Consider the following 13110-nt stretch of genomic DNA (forward strand, 5'->3'; position numbering starts at 1 on the left):
CCCATGATAGACAGTAATAGATGATTTATCTAATCAGCTGCCAAGTGTTGAAAGTGTCTGTCTGTCTTTAACAAACAGTTTCCAGCGACAACAAACCACCTGCTGCAGTAAGGTTACTGTTTGGGAGCGGCTCAAAATATATATATTTTTTTGTTTAACCTAACCTTTAGTTTACTTTACTTTACTTTACTTTGGTATAAATCAATCACATGTCAAACAAGTCTGCAATTTACAGAGCCTTTGTATTGAGTCTTTCACACCCTTCAAAGTTTTCTTGTGCAGCTTATAAACTGTTTATAGGACTTTTAAAAGGCCAATAAGTGACATGAGTGCATGGTTGACAAAATGATATAACTTTTATAGTCTGAAGCCATGGTTTGTTTAGGACAAATTGGGATTTGGAAACAGAAAGCTGCAGTTGTGTTGGAAAAAAGTGAAGAAACCATCCGGAGTGAGGTGAGGATATACTGAAATAAATTGGGTGCAGGTCTTTTTTCTTGGCAGTGCTCATCATGATTCATAGTGATTGAAAGTACTGAGCATAAAGTGTGCTTGCTGCTGCTGACATGAGTAAGACAGAGCAATTTATTCTGCTCGTGTGACCTCCAGTGGGATGACAACAAACACCCCCTCTGAGATCTAACTGGAAGCACACACAGCAATTGTCCACGTGAGCCTGTGTTACTAAGTAAGTGAGTGTGTGTCGTTTGATGGGAAGCTGCGCAAGAACAACGCAGCCTAATTTGTTCTGTTTCACCGCTCTCAGACTCACTCTTGCTCCCCTTCTTTTCCTCCTCCCGTTCGCTTCTATTTCTCTGATTCCATTTTTCTTTGTGTTCCTCTCACACGCATAAACACACTTGTTTGAGTGCAGCAGAAGGCAATAAAGAGAATGATCACATTCCTTGCGTGACAGCTTGGGATTTTCCAATTTGACACAGAGTGGAGGCTCACACCTGTTCCTAAACTCACTCACACTCTCCCTTTTTCTCTCTCTCTCTCTCTCACTCACACACACACACACACACACACACACACACACACACACACACACACACACACACACACACACACACATATTCACACTGCAGTTTGGCAGCCTACAAAAACCACCAATTCATCCACTTACTTGCAATTAGGACAAACACAAACAACACTTTGTAACAAAATTGTCAAAAATTATGATACTATGATACTGTACAGACAGCAGAGAGGAGTTATTAATATGATTTTAAAAAGCTGTCACAGTAATAGCAGTAGGTCTAAATAAATTCTGTTGGTGATAATTCAAAGCAAGATGCTACTCAGTCTCCCATGATGTGATCGAGCCTGGCCGCGAGCCAAAGTCAACCGCCTGGTTACTTCATGTGCCGCCCTGCTGGTGTTGGAGCTGTCATTCATAGCTAAATATTCCGTTTTGTGTTTGTTATTGAGGGCCAGTTTGGAGCTAGAGTTATCAGATGGCGCTAAATGAGCCCAGCATTTGCCCTTTACTGGAGGCCACTGCAAGGCAGGGTTATCAGATGGCGTTAAATGTGGCTTGTTTCGGTGCAATGCCCGGTACCATCCCCCCTGGGTTAAAAGTGGGGGTCTGTCAGAGAGATGGGGGGGGGGCGGCGGCTGGGTCGGGTTGGTGGTGGATTTAGCATTGGGGCCAAGGTCACGTCTGGGAAAAGAGAGAAAGAAGAAGAAAAAAACAAAAAAAGAACCCAGCCAGGATCCCCTGAGCGAGTTTCAACACAGCTGCCACAAACCGTCGAACGGCAGTCAACAAACAAAATTGAAAGAAAGAAAGAAAAGATGAGAAATGTGTATTTCATTGTGTTCCTAAAACTGGCTCTGGGGATTAACGTGGCTTGTTTGAAAAGCGGCATTAATATGTCAAGAGCTTTGACCTCGGCAGGCAAAACAATGCAAGTCAACAGAGAGAATACATAGAAAAGGTATTGCAGTGGAGAAGGGGTGGGGAGGTCAGCATGGGGGGTGTAAACGATGGGAAACAGGCTCCACTTCCTGTTTTTCTTTCAGTATTGTTTCCTTCCCAACTTGACCTGGACCACGGTGGGTTATACATGTGAATGTGTGAACTGGAAGGCAAAGTGCAATGACCTGCAGGATGAACATCAACTTGGTCCCATGTTGTGAATTTATCTCATTCAGTAAAGTTCTGAGTCTCAAACAAATGAAGTGTTGTGCTGTTGTGCAGACATCAGTATTTTCTGTATTCTAGTTTCTGGCTTTTGAAGTTTACTACAGTGCAAAAATAGACATTTTCTTACTTAACAACCATAAACTGGGCCATTAGAGTTTCTGCAGGTGTCTTGAGTCTCTGCACCTGTTTCTGCAGGTGTCTGCCCTAGTGTTCTCTTTATCATTGTGTAGAAATTGGTACTGCTGCAATTATGCATCCCTAGTGCATAATCATAGATAGCTGTACACATGTATTGGTTATGATTACATTATTTATGATGGAAACATTAGCAAGGTGACAACTTTGCTACTTTGCTAACTGTGCAACAAAACAAGATATGGCAGCCAGCTAATATTACGTACTAGTCCAACAGCTCAGCGTCTCTCTCAGCCTTGTGTTTCACAAAGGTCTTGCAAACAATTAAAAGTCAGTCGCAGATTTACTCTTGTCTGGCGGTCTCTTGCTCAGTCACTTCCTCCTTTTCTCTTCTTAGCTTCTTTCGTCAACATCCTCTTTGAACATCCTCTTCACTATAAATGGCAGAGGCCCTGTCATATTGCTCACTTGCGCAGCTCTGGTTCTGGCATGACACTGGCACCGCTCCTCATCAGCATTCAACCACGGCTAAAAACCTCCTCTTCATAGTGGTCCAAAATGCCTGTGGTACAAAACTAAGATTCCCCTCTGATGCTAACAAACTAGGGTGCAATTCTGTAGCTATCCCACACCACTGTCGCTAACCTTCACTGTTCTGTGATCTTTTTCCACATTACACACAATAAAAGTCTTAACTCTCATGGCACAAATGAGACCTAAGCCTTTTTTGCATTATGATAGCGTGAGGATTAACAATGCTATTTTACCTTGAGCTCCACAATGCTCTTGTTGTCCTTTGAGGTGAGCTTGGGGTCCTGGAAAAGAGGGTCCTCGACATAGATCAGATCCCACTGCTCTGTGGAGTAGCCATCCAGGACGAATGCCACCTTGGTGACAACGGGTGGCTGAAGAGCTAGTTTGGCCAGAGAAGGTGTGGTGCACTGGATGGATGTCCGGTTCTCACCATACACACAGCTCTAGAAGGAACAGACAAAATCTATAGGTTAGTATTGTTCAGGGACTTTAAACACTTTCCTTATTGAAGTTCAGGTTTGTACCACACACCACAAATAAAGTATGACCATCTGTAGCTGCATTGAGCACCCATCTCCTACTACTGAATTTGTTGCTTATACATTATTGACATTGTATATCTTCCTTGTTTTATTGCCAACGTGGATACCACTAATAATGTTATGACATGTGCACACAAATCTATGCCAAATATACTATATAGAATTTTGACTGCACCATCATATCATGGCTCAAATTATTCTGACCAGTTAATTAGATCTAATTTCTAGGTATGTATCCAAGTTGGGAAGAAACATCCAAATTTGTATTCTAACCAGAGTCAGACAAAACTATCATTGCGAAAGCTCCATGCTCTCTCAAGCAATGTCAAAAAACAGAAAGATTAACATTCATACTGTTGTACTAATGAAAACCATCTACTGAACGGATTTTCTGTCCTCTTTCTGAGTGAACCATCTTTGCTACATATCAAACATCAACCATTAGCCTAATTTAAAGACGATCCTAGTTTAGAGCTAATGTTAACCTATTCCTGCACCTAAAAATAGTCTCTTGAAGGAGTTAAAACACATTTTTGGCTACTTTCTCCTCAACTCCTCAACCTCTTAACTTTCCTACTCCCTGCAGGTCTGTCTTCATTCCATCATAATGTACAACAACCATGCAGTAATCCTCAGGTTGGCAGCTTCTTTTATACTCAATTATTGAGACACTGCCTGTTTACAGCCACAGCAGTGTGAACACACGTGGCCTGAGGGCACAATAGAGTTTCATCCCATGTTGGATTCAACCCACATAGGCTTCCCAGCTTTTGTGCTCATTAAGACCGCCTGGTGAGACACAGAAAGCTTCGAAAAACACCCTAAGCCCTTTTTAATTGAGGTGTGGCAGAGTTTCATCTTGTCTGGAGGGAACACAGGTATCTAATGTGGATAGAGACATTAAGGCTGACATCTAAAACTTTGATTTGGCCTTGTTTCTGCTGCTCAAGAAGAGCTGGACTTTGCGTGTTTCCTTGTTTGCATTGACATTTTTTTGCCTTATGCATTTTTTTGCCTTATGCATTTATAAGAGGAAATAAAGCATGCACTGTTTAGGTGGCACAGAGCCACCTAGGGAAAATAACTAGTGCAGAAGAAAGTTAGGCAGAGGGCACATAAGCACTGAACAATCAAATGGCAGATGGATACTTTATTATTAAGATATTTAGTCAGAAATGGTTTCCTGATAGTTTATTATGATGATATTATTTAAATTATCAGCATTTTACTTCCTTGTGGCATTTTCCCAGGTTGAACTAAAGATATATTTAGCCTCAACTGGAGGATGGAACATGATGAGAAAAATTTGCCTTAAATCAAGATTGTTCTAGATCTGCCAACATGTGTAAAATGTGGCTCATTTTACCCTGTTCTTCCCTACAGTTTCATAAAGACACATATTCCTACACAAGTGCAGCATGCAGTGGCTTGTAATTCAACAGCAAAGTGTTGTGAAAGTTAAACTTAATATAGTACACAATATAGTCAATATAGTAAAGAGTAAAGTCACTGCTGAGAGTGGGAGGAAATTTAGGGAGGGAGTGGTCTTGTGAGGGAACAGCATCCAAATGGGGGAGTTAGTGGGATCTGAATCTGGGGCAACATTCCCAGAAACAACAAATCAATAGTATGAGACTAGAGGGGATATAGAAAATAAATAGGCACACTAATCTGTAAACTGTTCTTGATATGCCTTGACAAGCAACAGTAATGGGAGTAGTTAAAAATACAATAGTGCTAATAAAATGATTTATTATGCCATTTTTTTCTCCCTGTCAGGTGTGATGTTTTATTCTTGGATCACCTCTCATTTCTAGTTTGTTCAGAAACCAGACTTGTATATTTCTGTGGGTCAGCTGAGGTGAAGATAAAGGGTGGATGTGTGTTATCATTACACAGATTGTGGTTTGCGACTTATGCAAAGCAAATATCAATGTGAGCGATACAAAAGCCGTTAAAAAGTGTGACGGCATGGTATTCCTCTATGCACTCTAGAAACCAGACTCGTTTGCCTGCATGCTCAGAGATCGATGTTGATATTTGCGCTGTGGTGGCTGATGTTAGCGTGTGTTTATCTTTTGGGCTACAAAGGGTAGATGTGTCCTTGAGTCGACGTCCCATGAGGACAGGAGGTAGGAAAAAAAGGTGCTCAGATCCTCTTGTAACCTTTGAACACAACAAATGCTGCATTCACACTGTTGTTTAGTGAGTGGGCGCTTGCTGTTGTGGTCATTTAATCGACTCATTTACAAAGCATGACGAATACTGAGAGAAGAGCAGGTTTTAGGATCCTTCTGGACATAGTGGCCACGTTACAACTTAACAAAGGCACAGACTTGTGCCTAAAAGACGCTTAACTAGCAAACAAAAAGTGGCCTAAAAGTTGCCACTTTGTCTGCAGTTGCGGGACCCTCACCTTGCTAGTCGAAGTGTTGGATTTGTATGACAAAGAAAATATGTAACTTGGTTTTGCTCACATTGAAGAAACATGGGCAACCTTCTCCATATCCTTTTCAGCAAAACTACTGTAAGCCTTCTAAAGCACTTTTCTAAAAGCCTTAAAAACACCTTTCCCCATAATTAGAGACTGTGAGTGATAGGATCTGACATGAACACACTGCTTTGTGCCAAAGTTGGAACAAGTTTTGTTATTTCATATGAGATATATGCACTTACTCTTGCCACAGGTTTCACTTTCTTTCTGCAATACTGTTCATTTAATTAAGTTTAGCTCCAACTGCAAATGACAGATGGAGTGGCAGCATGGACCCTGAGACTAGTGCAGTAGACTTTGGTCTGTGAAGTTCGTTTTGCTCCCCTCCAAAAAGAAAAGATCAACAAACTGGTTGAAATCTGACTTCCAACACTTTGACTGATAACCGGCTCCCTGGAGAGTCTCTCTGACTGCAGTAGCAGCAGATCTGTCGAAGTATTACTGAAACTTCCTCATACACTTCCCAATGTGACTCCCCAGTGAGCTGTAGCAGCCCAGATGGACACACACACACACACACACACAAACACTCAATGTTACATCCGCAAAAGCTCCAACACAAGTATAAAAACATAAAACATACACATGGAGGCAGGTGTGGGTGCATGCATGTGTGTGAGGGTAACGCTGGGTTGCCTAAAAAAGCAATCCAATTAACCTCCCTCCTCCTCACACCAATAAGGAGTGAGTAGACCGGGACTGCAGGGTAACCCCCCCCTTCTCCCAGGAGTGCGACGAAAGGAAAAATATCCTGTGAATTAGTGGAAACCTCAGTCAGTTTCATTGTTCAATGGATGTCTCCTCTCATTTAAGGGAGAGGAGGTGAAAGGCTGTAGGTTGGGAGCAGCTGTAAATACAATCGCTGGGCAGTGAGCTGGCCGAGAGGTTTACTGTGGGGTGATGAGAGAACCAGCGATCCCAAAAACCTCCGCCGTCCCTGAAGGATCATTAGCGTAACAGCCTGCGAAAAAGCCAAGTCATAACGGAGCTCCCACGTACAAAAGTGCTTGTCAAATCTAGAGTGATTTATACCAGTGGATTTTTCTGCTGTTTCCTACCATGCTGTGTTGCGCTATTATTTACTTTGGATTGAAAGTCTCCAGTTCAGATATGTCTTTGCTTATTATCTTCATTTCTTAGGTGTAAGTTTCACTCTTTCCTCTTTTGCGTAACGTTTTTGGACCTGCACACAATGTGTTTTGCATTATGCCCTTTTTTTTTTTTTGTAGCTGAATGCTTCCTCCTGTTCCTTCACTATTATGTTTTGCCATTCTGCAAATGACCAACACTAACCTACAATCAGAACTCATTGAGGCTTTTTGAGTTACACATTGTCACATGTTAATTCAACATACGCAATCTCAAGAAGTAATTAATTTCTTTGGCCTAAGTTTGACTGACCACATACAGGCACGGTGCCTAACTTGTAACAAAAAAGTAACAAAACACTTTTTGGAAATAATGTCCCATGAGAGTTGGGCAGTGATGTTGCAAGGTATGCTTTTTGTGTATCTGATGCATTCAAATCTAAAAAGGTATAAGTAATATTCTTTTTATTTTATTTGGGACTCGAATTCCCTGGGACCAGTCCACTACATGGTACATCAACACCACTGGTTGGTCAACTTTGTCAACTGTTACCATGAGATCTCTCTTTTGCCATTGTGTTAATTTTGCAAATCAGTTAGTACGACTGATTTATGCCAGCATTTATCAAATTTTTCCAAAAATGCCAAAGATTTACCTAATTCACACAACTGCATAATTGTTACTTTATCACAATGATATTATGATATTAAGATATGAACTATTGGGACACACGGCCATCATTTTCCATAACCGCTTATCCTTATCAGGGTCATGGGGGCTAGAGCTGATCCCAGATGACATTGGGCAAGAGGCAGGATACAAGTGACTAGTTCATCACACACATAGAGACACAGCCATTCACACTCACATTCCAACCTATAGGCAATTTAGAGTCACCAATTAAACTATTAACCTGCATGTCTTTAGACTGTAGGAAGAAGCCGGAGTACCCATGCAGGCACAGGGAAAACAATCAAACTCCACACAGAAAGGCCCCAGCTGGCTGAGTGGTTTGAGCCAGAAGCACAACATATCTGTTTTAAATATTAAAAAATATAATGTGAAGAGTTAAACTGCTAATTAAATAAAGAGAAGCAGAGCCAATGTGACACCACAGCAGAAGGTTCCAGAATAAAAGCCCTAACATAGGCAGTGTGTGTGTGTGTGACAGGTCACTTTGTAATTTGTTTTTTATATTAATACCATAATACAATATTTACTGACCAGGTGTGAAAAAGGTTTCACATTTCTAAGTACACAGTAAACATGAAAACAATCATGTTGACGTGTTCATATGACATATGACATGTCCTGTTTCATGTTGATGGTACACACATACCGTCCATACTGTTATTAAGCAGCTCCACTAGAAAGAGTTGGCGCCTTAAAGCACCTTGACTGCTAACAGAGGGGAAAACGTTACTCACTCACTTTCATTCAGTTCCTTCTCTCAGATAACCTCCAGCTGTGGGGGGTATGGGAAAGGAAAAGAGGCTTCATGAGGCATTCAGGTGTCAGCTGGAGGGATTTAGCCCACTGGGATGTGATAGGAAGAGGAGTCTGACACGAAACAAGCCAGTTTGTGAATGCAGGCGACAGGTGTCTGGCTACGGTGAAGGCTCCAGTTAAACCAAACTATCTGCCATGGTGCAGCCTGGCAAAGCAACGCTGGCATGAAGAATTCTACTCCCTGAGCTATGTGATCGACTTTTTTGCTGTTTTATTGTGTATGTGCAGCCCCCTTTGGCTTTGTGACCATGCCAGCTTTTCATGACGGATCGTAAAAAAAAAAAAAAAAAGTCTCTTTCATGTTTGTGGGAAAGCTGAGATTGGCTGAGACCAGGCTTTACTGGAGATCTGAGAGGCAGATATCAAGTCAACACTGGACGTTTGTGTTTCTTTTTCATGCTTGGGCTCCAGCTGAGAGTCCTGAACCTTTGCTGATGGCTTTTAGCAAGTCTTGGTTGCTTCCTCTCTCTCCAACCTGCTTCGGTATGAAGATCTCGCAGATTCATGTCCGTCTGGAGAACAGATTTCGCCAACTTAACTCAACATCTCTTGGCCGCTGGTCACATGGCCGTCACTTAGGTTTATGAACGCAACTCTGGAGGCATGACAGACTGGCTCACATTACTCAGGGTACCGTTCCACTGGCGTTGGAAACCTGTGAGATGTCTGATTGTGGAAGCTCCTAGACTCTATTTTCAAGGGTTGAGACAATAAGACACTTATGCTGTCCCTTTCCAGGCCGAGCCTTAACTCATCCTGTTTACTGGAAGGAATTTAACAGGCGACAGCTGGGGCCCTACGGGGCATGATCCCATCCTAAATCATTAGTAATAATAGAGCTTTATTTTATACAGGCTGCATGCTTCTTGCTCTGGCTCTATCTGAAAAGCTAGAAATTAGTTTTTGCCATTCTTCTCCGGCTTGTTATTCCAGACAAATAATAAACTATCAGGGGCAAGGGTTGGCTTCAACACGCTGTCTTTCAGTCATTCTAGAGGCCTTCTTTCTTCACATCTTAACAGTGAGGGTTCAAAAAGTGTTCAAAGTAAAACACTCCCAGTTTGCATGGTTTTAAAGACAGTCACAGCATGTGTCACTGACATGAAAGTGAGTTGAAACCCTGACTACCGTGGAGCAAACTTGCAATAGTAGAACACCAGGTGACACATAAAGAACATTTTAACACACCAAGTGACCCTGTACATCTAAGATTACAAGTTAAATTAAGTAAACTCGGCTGTAACTCTTCACAACAAACCCAAACGGTGCAACATATTTTTGGTATTTTAAATTATTATATCCATCCATTAAAAATGTATTTCTTGATCACACACATTACTTGTTTCTGACTGTCTTTAGGCTAGCTTTAAGTAGCTATGATATAGGAAATACATACAATAATAAAAGTATTGTCTGTTCTCAGCCTTAAAACGTCCTTTTGTTTGGACTTTTTTTCATTCGTGAATAGGGAGTTGACCAAACATCCTGCTCCACCTGACACAAACGCACACATTCACACCTGAAAACATCTGTGTGCAGCAACAACAGTCATCTACTGTAATAACCCTCAACTGCTGAGGCTGGAGGGCGGTGTGGGGGGTGGTTGTGGGTGTGTGCTGCAGTGTTGGATGCATGTCCAGATACTTGCCAGCAATTTTTGGATCATAAGCCTAATTTCAGTGCCCTCAAGCTGTTCACGCTGTTTGTGTGTAACGAAGCCTGAGTTCCCCAGAGATCCATCAACCACTGACCTGAACATAGGTCAATGACCACAGAAAGGGAAACTGAAAGATGAGACACTGCAGGGAGTGTGTGCGTGTTTGTGTGTGGTGGTGTGTGTGTGTGAGAAAAGAGAGGGCGACGTAAAGACAAACAGAGGAAGAAAGACAGATCAGAGATGTTGTGTCATTGAGGTTTGAGATAGAAATCTTATTGCATGAATGCGTGTCTAGGTGTGTGTGTGTGTGTTTACTGAGCGCATTATTATCTCCTGACTGAACCTGTAGCAGCGTGTGCCTCAGGATGACAGATAACATCATTACAAAGCACTGCCTGTTCTCAAACCACATCCTTGAGGCAAACATCTCACACACGGACACGGAAGACAACAAACCTTTGTTTTTCAAAAAGGGCTGTTTGTTTGTTATGACTCCATAAGAAATGTCAGAATATGCACTCTCAAGAAGCTACTTCCAATATATAATATAGTTTATAGAAAAAAAGTTTGCATCCAGCCAATGTAAAGCAGGCCTTGATGACTGATTAAATGACTTCTTCACACAGAGATCTCTGCGCTGTTGAGTTGGTCGATAAAAAAAAGGTGCTCTGTTACTCTTTTTTTCCTTCAAAGGACGCGGTATCATTTCAGCAACAACTGCAATGAAACCCAAGCTGTCAGACTGTTATCCAAGCCCACTATAAGAGTGGATCAGAAGGTCAGCTGGTTCACACAGAGGTGGGTAGTTTCTGTGGTCAGTGTTATTACTTCAGACAGCGCTGACTCTTTTCTGGCTGCAACATGACAATTTTAGTCGTGCTGCGCAGCAGTGGCCAAAGGAATATTGTATGAATGTTGTGTCTGCGTTACGAAGTGGAAGACTACATCTCTCCATGGAGTTTAATATTCGGTTGCTTCTCTCTGTCTCACAATCCGAGAGCTCTATTTTGTCAGGTCATCTCTGCCAATTTTTACAAAATCAGCTAATGCATTAAGGATTTTTCACCAGTCAACTTGTACAGGCAGATCCTGTTCACTTGCTTTAAGAAAATAAAACTTTTAAAAGGCAAAAATTAGTTCATAAATATTTGTCGACAGAAAAATAGCCATGTGCAGCCTTTCTTCTCTTTATCTATGATCATTCTGTTCAGGTAAAATACAAATCTATAGGTGTCTTTTGTCCAGGTCCTAACACCTGAGGTCAGCCTGAAACCCAATGACTAAAAACAGTCAGTCCTGCTGCCTTTGACGTACTGTATGACTGAGAATCTGCACAGGCTCATAAATGACATGTTATACACATTTTACACCTTTTAAAGACATTAATAATTAGGCTCCATCAATTTCAGATATGTTAATGGCCTGCAGACAGCGTGGTGAAAACCTGGTGAGTGTCAGGGTCAGATAATTTAAAACACCTCCAGGCTGCTGCTGTAAAGGCCACCCGGCCTAATGGAGTGATGACGTGCTTTAAGCATTCGTGCGTGTGTGTTTGTTTCATTTTCCTGCTATAAGTAGAATAAAGTCTGACGGAGGTGAGGAGAGCCAGAGCATCCTAAAGTTCTGCTACCGTGTGTGAGTCAGGGGGTGACAGCTGGACCGTACAGATTGGCCTGTGGGTTTTCCATTTCCTTTCTTCTCATATTTGTCTGATACTTTAGCTCTTTTCCTTTGTCAAAAACACTTTTTTTTTCTTCTTGAGGTTTTTTTCTGGGGGGGCGTTAGTATGTATAATGACAATACCATGCATGTGACAGCGAGGTATTTGAAAAGGAATTATTCCATTTTGCCTGCTGTTCAGCTTGTGATGTTTGAATGTTATTTAACCAAATAGACCCAGGATATAAGGGGCCGCAGGAACTAAATCATGAACCAGACGTTTCTTTGGCGCATTTTTATTTGCGTTTCCACTGCATCTCAGTGACTGCAAAGATTAAAAAAATTGTTTTATGAATGATGTCAATTAATGTTTGAACAGGTGTTGGAAAGAAGATGTACAGAGAATCAAAAGGGAGGCTGACGTGCCAGAAAGGAAAGATGTCTTCAGTGACTGTTGTTGTTGAGTGTTTTCATGGGTGCCATGGTGGCTCACCTGGCAGAACCTGGCAGAACATGCCAGGGCTGCAAAGGCTGAGTCCTTACCGCAGCGAGCCAGTTGTTGTAGCTCATCTCTTGTGGGGGATGGGGGATGGCATAGCTATGATGCAAACTAACTTTATTTTATTAGCTAACCAGTGTGAAATTCTAAAGAAATTATTGTTATTATTATGTTTTACATATGAACTAAACCGTTTAATGGACCAAAGTTACTGTAGATTCAGTTGATTAAAACTATGCGCTATTTAGATGTCGGTTTTGTCTTAGACAACTAAGACTAAAACAATTCAGATGACTAATCATTAAAAGAAATTCCCCTGTTGTATACTGATTCTGGTGACAAGGTGTTGATGAGTGGTTGACCTATTTTCCCTGTTAGCAACCTTAGTGTGACCTTAGGATTAGGGACTTTTTGAAAGACAGGAGCTAAAGCCTGCAGTAGGTTCTTGCATCTTGCAGTGCATTTGCACTGCAAATGCATGAATCACTTTGGATAAGTGTCAGCTACATACATTCAATGTAAAATATAAAATAGTTCCAGGAAAAGTTCCTTTGTTCAAAATGGCTATATTTCTCAAAGAGAATAGACTCCACACTAATGGGTGTTTTTTTTTGTTGTTTTCTTTTCTTTTCTTAACCAAGATTTAAACTGAACTCCAAGTGATGAATATCTCATTTGGGGACATGAAACCCTTCTTGTACTCACCACATGAAAGACCTCAGCATCCTGACCGGTGGTGAGGACCATCTGGGGCTGGAGGCCGGACTGGAGAAAGAAGCCATGAGCGGCCACCGTGCAGCCTCCGCTACAGTGAGGGGGATGAGAACGGATGTTAGTGTC

The 13110-nt window shown here is 41.7% G+C and overlaps 1 protein-coding gene across 2 annotated transcripts in view; it reads right to left on the bottom strand.

Annotated features, from left to right (window-relative positions):
• The window catches only part of met (MET proto-oncogene, receptor tyrosine kinase), a 68137-nt gene that overhangs the window by 20418 nt on the left and 34609 nt on the right, over positions 1–13110 (bottom strand). For both annotated transcript variants that reach the window (XM_027283299.1, XM_019261501.2), the window contains exons 10-11: positions 12976–13075; positions 3055–3264 (exon numbers count right to left, since the gene is read on the bottom strand). In XM_027283299.1, coding sequence (XP_027139100.1) covers positions 3055–3264; positions 12976–13075 — 310 coding nt within the window. The remainder of the gene's footprint in view (positions 1–3054; positions 3265–12975; positions 13076–13110) is intronic.

The sequence above is a fragment of the Larimichthys crocea genome, chromosome X (assembly GCF_000972845.2).
Source record: "Larimichthys crocea isolate SSNF chromosome X, L_crocea_2.0, whole genome shotgun sequence".
NCBI lineage: Eukaryota > Metazoa > Chordata > Actinopteri > Sciaenidae > Larimichthys > Larimichthys crocea.